General features: G+C 37.4%; 2 protein-coding genes across 4 annotated transcripts; one reads left to right on the forward strand and one right to left on the reverse strand.

Moving 5' to 3' along the window:
* The first annotated feature begins 215 nt into the window (after positions 1–215).
* On the forward strand, positions 216–6,862 carry LOC131669277 (protein transport protein Sec31A). Of its 3 annotated transcripts, XM_058944048.1 has the most exons (18): positions 267–336; positions 399–437; positions 712–922; positions 999–1,321; positions 1,395–1,492; positions 1,565–1,810; positions 1,883–2,176; positions 2,259–2,627; positions 2,704–2,830; positions 2,907–3,212; positions 3,292–3,680; positions 3,746–4,252; positions 4,331–4,615; positions 4,891–4,986; positions 5,359–5,436; positions 5,509–5,796; positions 5,870–5,941; positions 6,021–6,862. In XM_058944048.1, exons 3-18 carry the CDS (start codon positions 720–722, stop codon positions 6,207–6,209), a joined length of 3,870 nt encoding a protein of 1,289 aa, XP_058800031.1. In that variant the 5' UTR covers positions 267–336; positions 399–437; positions 712–719; the 3' UTR covers positions 6,210–6,862. The 3 variants fall into 3 exon arrangements, with proteins under 3 accessions (XP_058800030.1, XP_058800032.1, XP_058800031.1); XM_058944047.1 differs by lacking the exon at positions 399–437 and having other exon boundaries at positions 216–336; XM_058944049.1 differs by lacking the exons at positions 399–437; positions 4,891–4,986 and having other exon boundaries at positions 216–336.
* A 180-nt stretch (positions 6,863–7,042) lies between these two features.
* LOC131669302 (integrator complex subunit 10) lies at positions 7,043–9,564 on the reverse strand. The gene is made up of 8 exons (XM_058944085.1): positions 9,338–9,564; positions 9,166–9,233; positions 8,850–9,093; positions 8,275–8,776; positions 7,885–8,210; positions 7,646–7,810; positions 7,315–7,573; positions 7,043–7,241 (listed from the first exon to the last, which is right to left on the reverse strand). The coding sequence occupies exons 1-8, from the start codon at positions 9,491–9,493 to the stop codon at positions 7,075–7,077; spliced, it is 1,887 nt and encodes a 628-aa protein (XP_058800068.1). The 5' UTR covers positions 9,494–9,564; the 3' UTR covers positions 7,043–7,074.
* Between the last annotated feature and the right edge of the window lie 8,874 nt (positions 9,565–18,438).

Genomic DNA, 18,438 nt, shown 5'->3' on the forward strand with positions numbered 1-18,438 from the left:
AGAAAATTCTTATCGAAAATATAAATTCAAGGATAGGACAAAAATAGATTCTCTCTCTACAGTAAATCAGATTATTTTCAGTCAGTATGCAATATCCATGTGTATTTGAATTCGCAGAGGAACGAAAAAATGATTGAGAGGTGCTGCCACGTTGGACAGAAAAGAAAATAATAGATATCGTATATATTTTAACACATATATGCAGTGTTGCAGGACTGCAGGAGTAGCTCGCCACGTTGAAAGACAAGTCGTTAATATCGATGGATGCGGTGTTTGCGATTTTCTCAAGATTTGCATAATTTTCTATTTTTTTAGTACTTATTGAAAAATCAAAAGGTATGCCGTGAAGTGCTATTCGTGAGCTTCTGAAGTTAATTTCGTTTCGGTTTCCATTCTAGTGCTCCACTTTGTATCACTTGCGGTATCATATGACATAGGTCACTAAACCTTTTAATTTCTCTCTAGATTACGAATAATATTTCTGAATCGCGTAATAAAGAGTCATTTGATAGTTTTTCACGTAATAATTAGTGGTCAATAGTTTTAAAGAGGTTAATAACAACAGAACAGATGTCTGTTATGTTACTTATTATGATTGATGCAATCTCAAAATCTAATTTATTAAATTACATTCTTACTGTTTATTAATGAAAGCTGTGCATTATAAGTAGTAAATATAGAAATAAAGTGATTATAATTAAAATTTTATAGACACCAAGATGAAGGTTAAGGAATTACACAAAACTGTCAATGTGGCATGGTCGCCTCCTTCTCAGTACCCAATTCTTTTGGCAGCTGGGACTGCAGCTCAACAATTAGATGCTAGTTTTGACACTAATGCCAGTTTGGACTTGTACTCGCTTAATCTACAACAGCCTGGCTATGATATGGAACTTAGAACTAGTGTTCCAAGTGATCAGAGGTATGAATTTGTTAGCATGATTTGTATTATTATTGAATAAAATAAATGGATAGTAATATATTACTAAAAATTTCAGATTTCATAAATTAGTTTGGAGTTCTGATGCTAGTAACCCAGCTGGTATCATTGTTGGAGGTTGTGATTATGGCAAAATCAAGATTTATTCAGTAGCCAAAATGCTGACTAATGACACTAATTGTCTAATAAGTAGTTCAGTAAAGCATAATGGACCAGTTAGAGCAATGGATTTCAATCCTTTCAAACCTCATTTGTTAGCAACTGGTGCTACAGAAAGTGAAATTTATATTTGGGATTTGAACAATACTGCTAAACCCATGACTCCTGGTGGTAAAAGTACACCTGATGAAGATGTTCAGGATATAGCTTGGAACAAACAAGGCATGTTTCATGAACCAGACTAAATTAGCAAAATAACATGCATAAATTGATGTATTTATTTTCTTATTCACAGTACAACACATTCTTGCCTCCACATTTTCACAAAGATGTGTTATTTGGGATCTTAAGAAGAATGAAGCTATAATAAAATTGAGTGATGTAAATTCTAAGGTAAAAACAACTTGAAATTTTCCATGTGTTCAAAATATTTTAATTGAGTATTACAATGTTTATAATTTTTAGGTGAGGTGGAAATCTGTGCAATGGCATCCAGATGTAGCAACACAACTTTGTCTTGCTTCCGAAGATGATCAATCTCCAATAATAGAGTTATGGGATTTGAGGTTTGCTACATCACCACTAAAAACTTTACATAATCATCAAAGAGGAGTTTTGTCCATTGCTTGGAATCCTCATGATTCAGATCTCCTTCTCAGTTGTGCAAAAGATAACAGGATTCTTTGTTGGAACCCCAACTCAGATGCTGCAGTAAGTGATATACCCTTTAGATGATTTTTGTCAATAAATACACGAATTTCATATTTTTTAATTATAATTTAGAATGGTGAAGTTACCTGTGAGTTGGCACAAACCCATCAATTCAATTTTGATGTGTCTTGGTGTCCTCGTAATCCTGGTTTGATTGTTGGAACAAGTGCTGATGGTTTGGCTACAGTTTATTCTTTATTGGGTGGTCATAATCACGCATCTGCAGAAACTACGAACAAAATAGTAGATTCATTTCCTGGTATGGATCCATTCACACAAGCTCCACCCATAATAAAAACAGAATCGGCAGCGGTACTTAAGAAAGCACCCAAGTGGCTGAAAAGACCTTTTGGTGCATCATTTGGGGTAATGTACAATCAAACTAGAACACCCAGTTTTAGCATTATTTTCATTTATAACAATGATTAATATATAATTATCTTTTTAGTTTGGTGGAAAATTAACCATTTTTGAAAATGATCCAGTTGATCCAAATATGCCATCAAATGCAAATCGGAAAGCTTATATATCTCAAGTTGTCACAGATCCCATACTGATTCAACGTTCTAATGAATTGGAGGCTGCTTTAAAAAACAATCTCTTTGGCAACTTCTGTCAGAATAAAATTGATACTGCACCTGACGAGCTTAAAAGAAAAATTTGGAGCTGTGTCAATGCTTATTTTGGTGAAAATGTAACGCATGAAATATTGTCACTTCTGGGGCATAATATTGATGAAATGAATAATAAATTAAATCAATTTGTACCGCGACAAGAGGTTGAAGCACTTACTGATGGCATTTCAAAGTTAAATAATGTAAGTGATTTTCGCTTGTGAATCTAAAATTTCTTTTAAAAGACATATTTTAAAGAATCAATGACAATTACAATAGAATATAAACGGTTTTGATGGAAGTGCTGCCTTTGATGCTATTGCTGAACAAGAACAGAGAAAGTCAATTACACCGACAAAAGCTTCTAAGTCTGTAGATACCGGTTATAGAATAAGCACATCCGACGGTAATAAAGCCAGTAAAATTAGCATTCAGTTTTGATTTCATTTTAAATTAAATAATTTCTTTTCAACATTCTACAGACAGTGAAGGTCTCATCACACAAGCCATCCTCTTGGGAAACATCGAGGCTGCTGTAGCCCTATGTTTTGAGAATAATCGATACGCGGATGCTATAATTCTCTCAATGGCCGGTGGACCAGATTTATTAGCAAAGACACAATACAGATACTTTAATGAACACTCTGGCGCTTTAAACTCGCTGATCAATTCAGTGGTCAGTGAAAATTGGGTTGATCTTGTTAAAAACTGCGATATTACAAGTTGGAAAGAAGCTTTAGTTGGAATTTTCACACATATTTCTCCCGCAGAACGAGGTGCATTGTGCGGTAAGCTTGATAATCGTATATTACATAACGTTGTTCGTTTTTATTTTATTAATACAATAATTTTTAATTTAATTATTAGACATTTTGGGAGATCGTCTTGCTGCAAGTGAAAATGACAATTTCAAGAAAGAAGCTCAGATATGTTACATCTGTTCTGGCAATCTCAACAAAGCAGTTGAGTCGTCGGACACTGGCATCCAGGAAACTGTTGAATTTGTTATGATACTAAAAAAAGCTCTCGAATTCCATACAACGCATGAGGTTATTATCGATGGTAGTACTGCGGCTGTGTTAACACGTTATGCAGAAATGCTTGCATCTGAGGGAGATCTCGATGCTGCTCTCAATTACCTCGGTAACAGTCAAGAACCAGGAATTGTCATGTTACGCGACAGACTTTATAAGGCTTTGGGGCACATCTCGATGGAGCCTCAACGTCAGAATTTATCTCAAAATACTGGTTACGCAGTAAGTATCAAACACACAACTATTTTCTTCTTAATTCGCTAATTATCTTTTTTTGTTTGTTTTAGCAACCAAATATATACGCCCAAAATCAAGCACTACCAAAAAAGTCGTTGCCAGGCAGCGCTCAAAGTACGTTCGCTCCCATTCAACAGATTCCTGCATCAGTTCAACCATTACACGTACCCTCGTGGAACACAGCTCCTACGAAACAACCTTACGGAAGTCAACCGTACGGAACTGCAGCGTCAGCACCCATAAACCAGTTTACACCGGCACCACCTATGTCGAGTCAACCTGCAGATGCGTACACCAATTTTGGCCAACAACCCATGACACCAGCTGTACCTCCACCACCTCCTGCAGTCAATCAGAATAGTGGCAGTCTGAGTGGCTCGAGACCGTCAAGCGTTGGCCCTCAATCCAAGTCGAAGTATATTCTAGATCCGTCTGTTAAATCTGGACCAACTTATGGCACGACTGGTTATGGACAAAATCAGTCAATTTATAGCAATCCTATACAGACACAGCCTTTCTCTTCACCAGGCAGTTTTCCTGCACAAACGCCGTATATGGTGAAATAAATTCTTAAGAATTAGCATAATTTGTTACTATTATTAAGCATTTGGTAGACTAACGTTTATTTTTAACAGCCTCAACAGCCACAGGTGATGGGAAATTTCGGAGGCTACGGCACTAGCCCAGCTCAGAGCACAATTTACAATTCGACAGAATCAGAACTCCAACAAAGGCCAATGCAACCAAGTATGTTGAATCCTAACACCATCAAACCGCAGTCAATATACGATCCGAGTGCCCTTCAACAAAATGTTCAACCTTCTCAACTTGCTGGTTATCCTAATGAAAACCAATATCAACCGGAACCACAACCTTCGGGATGGAATGATCCGCCTATTATGAAATCTGCTAAACCACAGGTATTTTTCTTTTAAAATATTTTTCGTGATGCCACGCTTGAGATTTATATAAGCCTTTTAAATGTGCATACATTTTTAAAGGATATGTACGAGATTTATCCTTAGATCGGACGTGGAATTGAAGTAAATTATGATTGTTTAAATTTTTTATTGGAAAAATAAATTAATAACTTTGATATAGAAATGGAAATACGCATTTTTAGATTAGCATAGATTTACTATAACTTATTGAATTTATTGTGTTTAATTCAATGGTATTATTAATAAATATTTAGCCAGTTATGGCTTTAGTAGCCAAAGCCGAAATGTGTGCGGAGCACGCTGGCAGCAGGAAGTGGAAAGCGAAATACACAAAGGGTATCGATGCGAAGGTAGAGACATTTGCATTGCCCTGCGTGAATTGATTATTCTGCTAAATATCATCGTTTTTTTACAATAATTTTTTTATAGAGCCATGTATGATTGTAGTATGATGCTTGGTTTTTCATATATACACATTCATATATACACAGGTCACGAAACGTTACGTTGTAAAAATCATTTATATGATACTTATCCAAAATATCTCTTTGATAATGGTAAAAACGTAACTCAAATAGAATTTTACTAAAAAAAAATCCTTTTGGCTGTTGAATAATTATTTATGTAATTTATTTTTAAATTTTAATGAGTATGCTAATTGTTAACTAACAATAAAATTTCTGCGAATTGGAAATAAACAATTGCAATTAATTTTTTAACAGCAAAAAACACAATTCCAACAACAAAACCCGATTCAACATCCATTGAGAGGAACAGCACCACCGCAGCCAGAACCAACAGTAAGTTCGTCAAAAAAAGTATCCTTCACTAGGAAAAGCTTATTCAATTACGTATAAATATGCAATCAACAGGTGTATCAGCAAGATTCAGGATTCCACCAGCACAGCTATCAGCAAGATCAACAAGCCATGTACAATCAATTTAATCAGTATAATCATAACATTCCTGCCCAAGGGGTACCTGGAATGCCAGGAGTTCCACAATACAACAGACCTGCTGAGCCGCCTGTGCAGCTTGCACAAATTGTTCGTGCTCCCGAGCCTGAAAAACCTAAAGCGCCCATTCCAGAAGAGCACAGACAGTTGCAAACGATATTCAACGAATTGAAAGATCAATGCTTTGAAAAGGCGAAAAATCCAGTAAATACTAAGTTGATTAAATCATAGTATATTTTTTGAATGACTATTGATTGAAATCTTTCATTATTTGTAGCAAATCAAGAGAAAGATCGATGACGTAAGTAAAAAATTGGAAGTTTTCTATGACTGCCTTCGAGAACAAAAAGTAAGTAACGCGCATACAAATAAAATTCAGTACTATATATTGAAAATAAACACATTAAAACGGTAAATATATATTTCAGATTTCACCAAATACGTTACAAGGTCTTCATCAAATTTCAAATGCAATTCAAACCGGAGACTATCCTGGAGGCTTAGCTGTACATACGCAGTTAGTCTCAGGACCAGACTTCAGTCTCATCGCCTCATTCATGCCAGGAATCAAAGTATTACTGCAAGTTGCTCTTCAGTTAGGCTCTTATATCAGATAAATAATCATTTTCAATGTGGAAGCTGGTTTCTTCCAGCTTTATGTTTCATAATTTTTTTATTTTTTACTTTATTTGCATTAACACTATCGATATCTAAAAGTTATAAAAAAAAAAATTGATTTTGGTAAAAAATGCTACTGAATGATACAAGAGGTATTCAGAAAGGAATAAATTTGTAAATAAATTTAATTGGAATTTATAATTTTCAAATTTTTAATTTGTTCACGTTAATAATGAAGTTTAAATTATTTTTTAGCTAAAATATAGTATCAGTACAGGTGCCTCTGTATTTGTTATAAGAACTTTTATAATGCGAATATTATTTCAAGTTAATGTTACGAAAGTCAAGGTTAAACACAGTAACAAAGAACTGAATAAGCAAGGTATATAAAAAATGAATATTATTTTGTATACTAACACTAAAAATAAGAAATAGCTCCAATTTTTTTAAATTGAAAGCTAACAAGAGTTTCGCAAACGTAGAAAACAATGGTGTGCACCATTTATCTGACAAATGTAAGTTTCTGCAGTAAAAACAAACTGTAACAAGGCAAATTTATTTGTGATGCGATATTGTTATTCATTGATACTGTCTTATATATCATATAGTGTTATTTATATTATATAGCAATATGTAAAATAAAATTTTTTCAATTATAAATTTATAACAAAGTAATACCGTTACTACCATTCTCAGTTTTGCAAAAATTGAATTATTGTTGAAGGTAAGAAGGTAAATAAATACTTTAAATAAGATAATATTTTTTGAAAGTCATAAAACTACTATTAATTAGAAAAATTACTTGTAAACATGTCGTGGAGTAAAACAAATATTTATTATTAGAAAAATCAATTAGTTTGCATTTTATCGTAAAATTAAACTATGTTGCAAGGCTTTCTTTTCATTTAAAATAAATCTCTGAAGCAATTCATCAAGTGGATCTACTCCATCTCTGGCCGCTTGCCGTCTCATCGTCAATCTTACTTCTTCGCGGACGCCTTTGTCGGCTCCTCTGGTAGATATTCTACGATCTATAAAACAGCAAAAAATTATTGGTTTACAGAGGATATCTTCATGAAATCTGTAGCTTTGATTAATACTTACTTTGTAAAATTCCAGTATTTACAGCTATATCAAGATGAACTCCTCCACCTTGTTCGGTCCACAAATATGTTAATTCTTCTAAAATATCAACATTAATAACATAAGCTTGGAACAAAGGGTAGCTAAAAGTTTTCCTGCTTAGAATTTGTTTTGTAAGCGCATTCAACATAAGTGCTTCTTGCGGCCAATCTATTTGCATTAAAACGAGTGCATGGCCAATAGCTAAATCACCACCTCCTCCAGGCCACGAAAAACTGTCCTATGATAAGTCAAATTTTATTGAGTGGTATTAAATGAAGCCAAAAAATAAAATATCATAATAACAACATACTTTAATAGCAGATAGAAGCAATCTACAACAATACTGCAACACGGGAAACCTTGCTAAAGTCAAATAATGTAAATGCCTGAGTCCTGGTATTGTCAAATTATGAGAAATTTTCCCACTTGTGCTTGGCAGAGAGTTTGCTGCCATTGTTATGTACTCAATCATAGCCTATAATATATATTTATAATTGTAAATTCAATTATTAAAGATTATACTTCGTAAGTAATAGTAATTATTCAAACCTTATAGTCTTTGACGCAAAAGCAACTACTTGCTAGTCGTAGCTGAGTGATCAAACTATTTGTTTCCTGTGGAAGCCTTAATAAAAGTTCATGATGCATGCCTTTGTACATAGCAAGGTCGTTTAAAAAAGGATTCAGCCAATTTTCTAAACGCATTTGTTGTACTAATTTGACAGTTTCCCTCTGCAAATGTTCAGTACTATGGATCAGATCATACAGTCTCACTGCCAAAGCTAATCCATTACCACTGTATTCACCATCACATGTAATTACAGATCCTGGAAACTCCTCTCTTTTCAATTTTTTAACTTTAGGTTCTGTACTGTCTGAAATACACATATTTAGAATTTAATATTGATATCATGTATTAATTCATGAACTATAACTTACATGATACAACTGGTTCCACGAAAGCTTCTACAAGACAGTAGGAAGTTTCATCGTTATTTATTAAAGAGGTATGTTCAGTTAATATACTTATCAATACTACTATTGAACATATTAACAATTGACGCAGAATAAGTTCTTCATTCAAGTTTGCAGAATTCAAACTTGCATATTGTTGAATTCTATCACAATAAATATCTCGATTCCAAGGTAATGTAAATAGATTGCTCAACTCCCAGCCCATCTTTTTACCAATTAGTTCTATAACTTGAAATAATTTGTCCCATGGTTTCTGAATTTGAGAATCTTGAGACTGTTGTATATAAGCAAAATAAAAATCCACTGCTTTGCATAACAATCTTAAGCTGAGTCTTGGATTCAAGTCAACAGGAGCTCCACCAAGAAGTGGCAAAGCCTCACAGGCCAATAATTTTCTAAATCCATTCACAGCTTTCCCTGGATGACTGTGTTTTTCGGCTGTCAATAAGGTCTCCACTAATCTAGGCTACAATCAATAAATTTGTTAGACAAACTCATTAACTAAAATACGAAAAGAATTAAGTATTTAATAAACATACCCCATGAGTGGCAATTGTTTGAGGAAAGCGTTTTAGTAACAATAATAATAATTTACAATGTTCCATAGTATCTTCACTGTGATCTGCAGTCATGATTAATAATCTATGCTGCAGATCTTGAGGTATGTGCTGAAACATTTGGCATAACAACTCTGCTTCCTCGTCACATTGTTCAGATCTTAGCGATGAAGTTATCCTCTCAATTTCTTTCCATATATCTCTATCATCAGGGAAATTTTGAAATCTAAAAAAAATGCATGTAAAAGTAGTAAAGGTAAAATATTTTTCTATAATTTTTGTAAATCTTGTAACTAACATTTCACTGAAGCATTTAGCTGCTTCTTTGACATTTTTTGACAGTTTCTCCAGTCTGTAAGCTTCAAACTAAAAAAAGTGTAATATAAATTTATTTGTAAATTTTCACATTTTATAAAATTTAATAATACAGTTAACTTTAATTTATATTCTGATTTTATTGATTTCCGTACCTGAATTTTAGCACTATGAGGAAATAAAGATTTAGCAGTAATCAACCAAGATTTAGCAGCATAAATATCTGTGGTTAAAGCCTCATTTGCTCGTCTTATTAGATAATCTTCTTTTGATAATTGTTGATTGTCTGTCATTTCTGTTTTTTCTAACATGATTTGCGTCAATAAAAATATACCTTACAACAATATAACAAACCAATAACGGGACACACAGTGAAATGTAAAATTACATATTTTCATCTATGTTTACTTCCAACAGTTTAACCTAAAAATTTAACCTAAATTTGTCAAAACATTCAATTGTCAAGTTATCCCATGTCGGTAAGATAAAAGATAATGTAGAAATTGTCTGGAATCTTCGATGACTGATGACGTCACGAAGGATGGCAGCACCGTAATCTCTTAACGCTATGCGACTTACCAATTCTCAAATTTTGTCAAATTTGAAATAAAAAAAGTTCAATTCTAGTTTGATCAAAAGAAAAGTGACTTCGACTTGTGCGCGCAGATGCAAACCTGATAATTTTGTATTCTATTCTTATCCGTCTTCGACTCTGAAAAATAGTCGACTCATAATTGATATTTTGAATAAACGGTAATAAACAAAAGAACATAGTTGTGAATAATGTATCATTATTCTGTAACAAGCTCTACTTTCAAACTACCTACACTTAGTAACAAAGGCATCGTTTGAAAATTGTTACATGCTTGCAAATGTTTTTAACCGTCGGAGTTAAGGATGTATTACTTGCAGAAACTTCTGCAAGCATACAATTTTTCTAATCCATGCCTTTGCGATACTTCAACGTACCTTATTTCAATCTTGTAAAATGTTTTTTCTTAGCTATTTTATGCGGAGAAGATGGCATGATTGAAAATTCTGCCTATACGTAGTTCTGTTGTTGAAGAATAAAAAGAAATGGCGATTCGGCCGCAAACGTTGTAGAAAAGTAAAAGCTCGTAAAAGAAAAAGATACTAGGGTAGGTGGGAAGGAAGAGAGCACATACAACAAAAGAGGCGTAATTTTGCAAATCCCATGAGCGATACTGGCCATAGGTGAGAGCGCTTCCATTTATAAAGATATAACCGCACTCTCGCTTGTAGCTTACGGCGACGACGATGACGCGGGAAATCGGCTTAGCGCTAGCTGCCGCTCTTTTTCATGCACCCGGCCCATCCTTCTTTCTGTATATATACGTGCTTTTCGCGTCAACTATATAACTCGCTAAGTAGTTACTGCTTTTTGGCCTTTTGTTCTCACCTCTCTACTATATGTATATAATACAACCGAACCGTCCTTCCATCTTTTCTCCAGCTTTCAGCGGTCGTTTTATGATAGTTCAAACGCCTAATGTTGCATAAAAGGCACTCTTTTGCGCGGACTTTCGCCTAATCTCATTTGAATTTTTTCGACTTTTCTTTTTTTACGCGGCTTATATATCTATTTGAAAGCTGATCTACGTGACTGGCATTCCAAATAGCATGCTTCGCAGCCATGCGTTTCAATGCAAATTTTTACGAGGATTCGCCAAGTCATTTTCTTTCAAGTCTTTAGACAGCTCTTTATCCCTGTAATTCCTCAAAAGTAAATTTCAAGCTAAGACTTCGTTTGATGCTCCGATCGGGCAGCGTTTCAAACCCGAGAATTTTTCGTAAGAATGACGTTGAACAGTAGATTTTTTTTACCATCACCCGCCAACCCCATCATGTCAAGCGTAAAGTATTTTTGCCGACTATACGAAAGCATCAGTGCACGTCTCTCGGCAAGATTCAGTATAGCAAATCTCGTTAAACTGCAAGCAAGTTGAGCCCCGTCAAAAAGAGGATGCGTATAGCGAGGACACGGAGAAAGCGCCAAGCGAACGAAAGACATAAAGGCAGTGGCGGCAGCTGTCGTTCTCTCGCACACACGAGATTTCGGCGGCGGCGGTGGCGGCGGGCGTTCGGTGGTAGCAAGGTAAGGCATATACGTGACACGCTTGGCAAGCTAATACAACGGCGGTGTACGCTACTGGTGGGAGCTGCTTTGTTAAGCTCTCTCTCGGATTCTGAGTGCCTTTGATACGTGTACTTGCACGCTAACCAACCAACCTAAGCTATTCGTAGCGTGTATAATAGCGAGGTGTACGTATACCAAGTCGATACTCACGCATTTTCGCTTGCACGCACAGCGCACTTTCAATTCAATTTTGTCAAGGCTAATTTTGATGGCGCTGCTTCCAACTTCAAGGCACACGCATCCCTCTCCTCCTCGTCCTAGTCGTCGTCGTTGTCGTCGTTTGCCTAACGCTGGTTGGCCCGTCGCCTGGCTTTCAAATCCAGTTTCGCCCGATACGCCGCTCGCGCGAGGGATGATACGCGACGAGTAATTGGCGACGATTGCCACGACCACCCGTCGCGTTGGAGGGAAGAAAGCGATATACTACCGAGTAATGGCAATCATGCCAGATGTCTTCGCGATCATTACAAATATGTTTAGAGGATGTCTGACAGTAAGCTTCTGGGATTTGACCACACGACGACTTACAATTTGTCCCACATTTTCACTGAAAAATAAACTGTTTTTCCTGACAAATTGTCAAATGATATTTGTCTATTGGTAACACATACGCTTGCAAATGTAATAATCAAATTATCACGTTATAATTTTATTCAAAATGTAGCAATGATTAGCATATATAGGAGAAACATCGAGGAGTACGATCTATCGCTTTATTGTACGAAGTTTTCAATCAATTAATTGTTACTTCCACAGTTTCAAGTAAAATAATTACCACTTTAATATTTTATTTGTTCAATATAATTGGTGTTTAAATGTAGATAGATATGTTTGTTTTACAGCGTATAAAAAAATAAGGACCCTCATAACAGGTTTCGTACTTATGTTTGACATGGAGTGAGATTAATTTTTTATAGATAGTTTTTTAGTATATTTTATTATATCTTATCGTTTATTATTATGGCTCATTAAGTTGAGATGTTTTTAAATATTTAATCGTTATCACTAGTCGGTCATACCAATTAATACTTGATTTATGATGGATGTGATGCACTATATTTATAAAAGTCTTTGTAATAAGATAAAGTTCAATTTAATAGAAGATTTGTTTGTTCCAGCAATGTGCACAAAACAGTTGAGAATTCTTGGTATGATTCAGATCATTACTCCATGCTATTAATTAATTCAGCACCGAAGTGTATATAAAAATTATACAAATTTTATTTGCATAAGAAAGATGTAGTTCAACGTACTTGTATGCGCGCTAAAAAAATTACCGTATAATAGCTCAATCTACCCGTAAACCGCTCTCAAAAAAGAATCTTTCTTATAGAACCTCAAATTTTCAAGTACATTACACAATCCATACAAGAGTACACATATCCGCTTTTGAGATAAAGGTCGGCGGCTGCTTTTGGATTTAGATCCTCGATATCGCGATCGCGACATCACACGTATGAGCGATAAGGGTCGCGCGCGCGCGGTTAAAAAAGAAGGAGAGCTAAAAACCCTCGAGCCAAATGTGCAACTAAGTACCTACTTAAGCCACCGAGGGGCCCCGCCATACATACACTTAGCTACGTCTATATGCTTACTGCATTTGAATGGGAGATTTATCCGGTTGGATTTTCATCTCGGATTGAGTCATTGTATGCTTTACGGCCACCTGACGCCTCTTACTCTCGACTCGACGCATTTGCTTCTTTTTGTAATTATTGGCTTTTAACCATAGGCTTCTACACGTATCAGGGGAGGATTTGTTTATTCGGAGAATCAAGGCCATTGTTTGGTCTACTTGTCCGATAAAAAACAAAAGAAAAGGTGAGAAGAATCATCGAAACTCACGCTATAACATTAGTCCTCGGCAAAGAAAGGATTTAGAACAAGGAGCGTTTGGCGCACATGCACGGGATCGACAGCCGCTCGCGAGAAAGAAAGAGGGAGGAGGCATCTCGCAGAGACTGGCAAAGGCTAAGAAATAAGAGTGCGCACGCGTGCGAGAGAGCGTGAGTATTGTCATTATTATATACCCTCGAAGAAAGCTAAAATTAGCCTGCGGACAATGGGTCGCGTGCGCAGCAGCCTGTTTATTTTCGACTCTTTTCAATTAGATCCGCACATATAGCGCGCACGCGTCCAAGTGGCAAGGACTTTTTCTTTCTTTTTCTTTTTTTCTTCGTTCTGTTCCGCGTCAAGTCCAAATTGTCTGCGTTTTTCGCCTATGCGTTTTGTGCGGTATCTAGTGACTATTATTGTGTCTACACGTCTGTGCGTAACAAAGTTTCGTCGAGAGCGTTGAAAGCCAAATTCCCTTTATAGCAAATAATGAATATCGCGTGAAGCTGTGAAAAAGGCTACGCTGTTTTAGATCTTCAAAAGGAACATCGCGCTTCAGCGTCGATCACACGAATGTCCGCTAACAATTTTCTTGCACCTATTGAATATATCTTTTCGTGCACAAACGCAGCCCACTTTCCGAATCACAGTATTAACTCTAACCTCGAGTATCAGGCACGAACAGCATAGGGAGCTTTTTTATCAATCACGATTCTTTAATGCCTCCCGCTGAGCGACAATTGCAGACAATTGACGTGTGCGACGAGCGATCGAAGAATTTTTATTTTTCGTTCAAAAGACGATACTTTTTACGTTACAACACGCAGCGGATGAGGGTGCGACTCCCTTTTTTCAAGTTGATCCGACACGCGCGCCAACGCCCTACATGGCTATCGAATTATTTTGATTCTTTGATTCTGTGATATAATTCATGGCGCGTTGTTTGCACAAGAGATTAGTGCGCGCAAGAGAGAGAGAGAGAGAGAGAGGGAGAGGGAATCGCGAAATCGGCGTGACGGCACGAGTCGACTTTTCATTTTTCAGTGAGATGTCGAAAGAGACATATGGTCGAGAGAGACGATCGTGTTAAAAGGTGACGACTTTTTTGGGAGAGCCTAACAGGGGGAGGGGAGAATTTTTTATTGGCTCTCTCTTTCTCTTTCTCTCATCTCTTTGACGTCTTACTCGCGTGCTTCATCGTTGAGATTTAGAGCCATTAGTGAGCGCGATGTGCGTGGACGACGACAATTTATATCTGACCGGCTGTGTTTGTTTCGTGAGTGTGTATGTGTGTGTGTGTATACATGTCGAGGGAATGTGGTTGTATAACGCGATTGACTGTGTGACAGAATAGTATAATCATCGGGATAAACCTTGACTTCAAAGATTTGTGTGTAACGCAGAGATCTAATTTTTATAATTTTTAATGAATGATTGAATGGCAATAACTCGATTTTTCTCGTGATAGATGTACTGTTTTTGAGTCAGCGCTTCGCGCTTAAAGGCATTCATAATTCCAAAATGATAAACGTTCACATTGAAAATAAACTGCATCTAGATACATTTTCTTTTCGATAGCAGCATTTGTCGTTCAACAAGCCAAAGTCGAAAAAATTGCAGAAAAACCACTAATCGAGGCGTAAATGTACGTATATCGTAACATAGAGAGTCTGGGTGTGTGTATGTATGGCGCGCAGTAGGACGTCTCGCACGCGCACTCGCACTTTAGGCCATTGTCGCGGTGAAATTGAATCTGTCAATTAGTCCGAATAGTAGTAGCAGTTGTAGTCGTATGCGCAGTTAACGGTTGGTTAGCGTTAATTGTTAACAATGGCCCTTTCCAACTACATATATACACATCCTACGTGTGCGCGCGCGCGTTAATGGCGGCGCCTCGAGGCATCTGATTTCACATTATAATACCACTGGAACTGTTGTGAGGTCCCTTAATTGATGTGAATCACGAAGCCGTAGCGAATTTGCGCCTTTTCTCTCTCCTCATACTCTGCTGAACACTTCACGTCCAATGCGCCCGCGCTTGTCGGTGCGATTCTGATATAATGGTCAGTACATAGCGAATAAGCGCTTGGGTTTTCGCTGCTAATGCGTTATTTCTGGGGAACAGCTGATGACGAGTGCGATTGTTCGGGTTTACCGGGAAAACTCGATTTTCGAGCTGCCTAGGGGACATGCTTCGCTGTCAGTTCTTATTAATGTTGTACTGCCGCGAGCGTTACGACTTGCTATTGGTAGTGCTTGATTTATTAATGATACAACAACTGGAAAACAACCAATCAGATGAAATCTGGAAAAAGGAGAGTTAAACGCGCAAACCTGAAAAGTTTGTCGGTGGAAGCATTCGAAAGAAATACACGCGGACTCTTTTGAAAAATGGCAAAACTAATCACATCGAATAAATGTGCAATGGTTGAAAAACGAGCCGCCCGCGACTGCGTCCCAAAGTCCGCAAACTCTCGAGCGACGATCCAGGAGCATTGACTCTATCGGGGTAGTGGATAGGAGCGGGTCGACAGGTGAAGCTGATTGAAATGCCAGGCGAAGACGGGTGCGGGGAGGAATATCCGCGCGGCTGGCTAATTTGGCTCTGCGCGCTGTTCAAACAAAAGGTGTTATTCTACGCTCGGCTGGCTGGAATTGCGCGAGCGCTCGCGACCAAGTTTGCCAGCGTCTTGGTTAATCACTATAATTGATATTCCAGGCCCGATATCAGCCGGCGGCTAACGCGATAACGAACTAACCCGATTAAAGACAGCCTCTTTATTGACTCGCTGGCTGGTTCGCTCGGCAGTCCTCTCCCCTCAATCGAATTATATTATTATCCAAGCTCATGCTGCTGCTACGCTCGCGCGCAGCTCTTACGTATCTGTACAGGTTCGCCACTGAGCTCAACTCGTTATCCCGCGCTTGGGCTTCGCCGATAAAGCTCGCTACGGCGTGAGTTTTCCCATCAGAGCTATACATATGTTGCTGCTTTTTTAAATACAACGAAAGCTTGTATACGTACTTCAGACTTTCATTTTGATGGAGTATGGAGGCAAAATTATCAATAATCATCGGTGGATAGCAGTTTCCTTCATTCGGACTTCAAGTCAACTATTGCACACTGTTAACAAAGAGTATTACAAAGATAATTGTTATACTATTTATTTCATTAGGTCTTCACTAAGATATTAAAACATTCAAGTTAATTTTAAATATCAAATATTGACAAAAGTCTCAGGATCTTTTGTTGGCTTTGATAATGTTTTAGTCAAAGCTGTGACTCTCTTTTGGTAAAAAGCGATAAGCAACCGAAACTTACATTTTAAACAAATTGCACATTCAAAATTATTAAAATTTTTATCAAGTTATCCATTAATATAGATTGCGAGGCATTTTTATAAAGCTAATTTTTCCCTTCTCGTGATAAATTGTATTATATTGATTATAAAAAATGGAAAAAATATGTCCATTCGCAAAAAAAGTTCTAAGTGAAACAAAGGTTAGTAAGTTAAACATACTTTTACATACTTTCAGTAAACGTCCAGACTACACAGTAGAAGCCAGATAGAAATGTTTATTTTACCCACTGCGTAAAATATGGTGGATCGTTCAGTTTAGCAGAACGAGTAAAGAGATTCGCATATCATCCGCACTTAAAATTTGCGTAATCCAATTAAACGCGATCAAAGTATTATTTACTCAGCGGAATAAAAATAACGATACTCTTGCGCAATGGAGACGCACGTCGCAACGACCACGGGGCAATGCGTGAACTTAAGATTTGCATCGGCAAGCATACATCAACCACTTAGAACCTCGAGAGCCCTTCTCATTCTGCAGAAACGCTATCTTTGCGACTTTATTAAGCTAACAAAGAGTGCCAAGATCGTGCGGATTATAGTACCGAAAACGAGAATTAAAAAAGAAACGCAAGTGCAACAATGAGCGAGGTTTTGCGGAGAGGATGGGATATCCTTTTACGAGGGTTGGTGTACGCGTGCACCGCAAAACCTTCCGGTCGCGACAGCGGCAGCAGTGCCGTGCTACGTGTGCGTACCTGTCATGGTATAGCCTGTTCGGCTTCCGGCGTAGACGTTGTCGCCACCAACGCGACGACGGAAAATCCGCGCGTAATGACATATTTGCAACGATAACGCTCTGTGCAAACGAGGCTTTTACGTAATGATGAGATGCTTTGTTGACCATACGCATACATGCAACACTGTTCCTATGCATTTTTTTTCCTTTACACTCGGCGGAATTTTCGTATCGCGATTAATGTGTTGCAACGCGTCGAATGAATCTGTTCTGAGAAATCTCGGTGTAATGGTAGACGGAGCTTTACTGGCTATTTCCAAGGGTTTAATTATCCAAGCGCGCGGCTTTTATTTTCATTTGGCTTGTATACAGGACGTAATGGCTTTGGCGAAATTACAGGTTGCGAAAGACGTGAGCTGGCATGGCTCGCGCTCTCTCTAGCTGTATGAATTAAATGATCGCGATTGAACGCACACTTATATCCTTTTCCCTCCATGTTCTCGTCGATATTTCGTTTTCTTGCAGAGACTAGATATACAACTTTGTAAGTATTGCAACGCCCAGGAAAGGATGCATACGAAAAACAAAACCTTCTTCGAAAGGTCTGAAATTCGTGTTCAACGCGACTGCACGTACGAATGGGAAAGAGATGAGTTTAAAAAAGGTCCGAAAATGTCACGCTCGGCACATCGCCGTGGCGTGTAAGCTTTCGTATCCTGTGTGCGCGCTGCTGCAGTCATGGCCGCAGGAAACAGTGCATCATCGTAATAACGGTCATCAAAACGCCGACCACTTAGAAGCGGGTCGTCTATTGCGGGAGGAGCTTGACTTTTGTCGTTTCGGAAAATCATCCTCGCGTACACATACACATTCAGGCTCTCGTGCGCTTTATGCCCATTAGAAGGCGATCTGTTATTTTTCTACATGCCAGCTACGGATTTCATTGGCCTTCGCTCATTACAACGTTTCATTTTTTTTTTATACTTTTTGTCTCGGTTGTTTTATGTGTGCGACTCGCTTTAATGTCGCGTCATTGTTAGATCGTGAGAACGAATGCGATCGTCAATTTCGATGCTTCTGTAGAGGTCTGAATTTATTTTTCAATTAGTTGCGTTGATTTTTTTGCAAATTAAGGAAAATTTACTTATACAATATCAGTTTTTTATAAAAATATTAACAGTGTAGATGACTGCACCATATTAATTTCAATTTTAAGTATGT

This window comes from Phymastichus coffea, unplaced genomic scaffold (assembly GCF_024137745.1).
Source record: "Phymastichus coffea isolate CEN01 unplaced genomic scaffold, Cenicafe_Pcof_1.1 PCOF00091, whole genome shotgun sequence".
NCBI classification, from domain to species: Eukaryota; Metazoa; Arthropoda; class Insecta; order Hymenoptera; family Eulophidae; genus Phymastichus; species Phymastichus coffea.

Excerpts from the sequence above, each read along its gene's own strand:
- LOC131669277 (XM_058944047.1), top strand. The coding sequence starts at position 720 with ATGAAGGTTAAGGAATTACACAAAACTGTCAATGTGGCATGGTCGCCT. Across the intron at positions 1,811-1,882 it reads ACCCCAACTCAGATGCTGCA|AATGGTGAAGTTACCTGTGA; the intron begins GTAAGTGATATA and ends ATTATAATTTAG. Across the intron at positions 2,628-2,703 it reads GCATTTCAAAGTTAAATAAT|AATATAAACGGTTTTGATGG; the intron begins GTAAGTGATTTT and ends CAATTACAATAG.
- LOC131669302 (XM_058944085.1), bottom strand. The coding sequence starts at position 9,493 with ATGTTAGAAAAAACAGAAATGACAGACAATCAACAATTATCAAAAGAA. Across the intron at positions 9,094-9,165 it reads GCTAAATGCTTCAGTGAAAT|ATTTCAAAATTTCCCTGATG; the intron begins GTTAGTTACAAG and ends CATTTTTTTTAG. Across the intron at positions 7,811-7,884 it reads TTTGCGTCAAAGACTATAAG|GCTATGATTGAGTACATAAC; the intron begins GTTTGAATAATT and ends TATATATTATAG.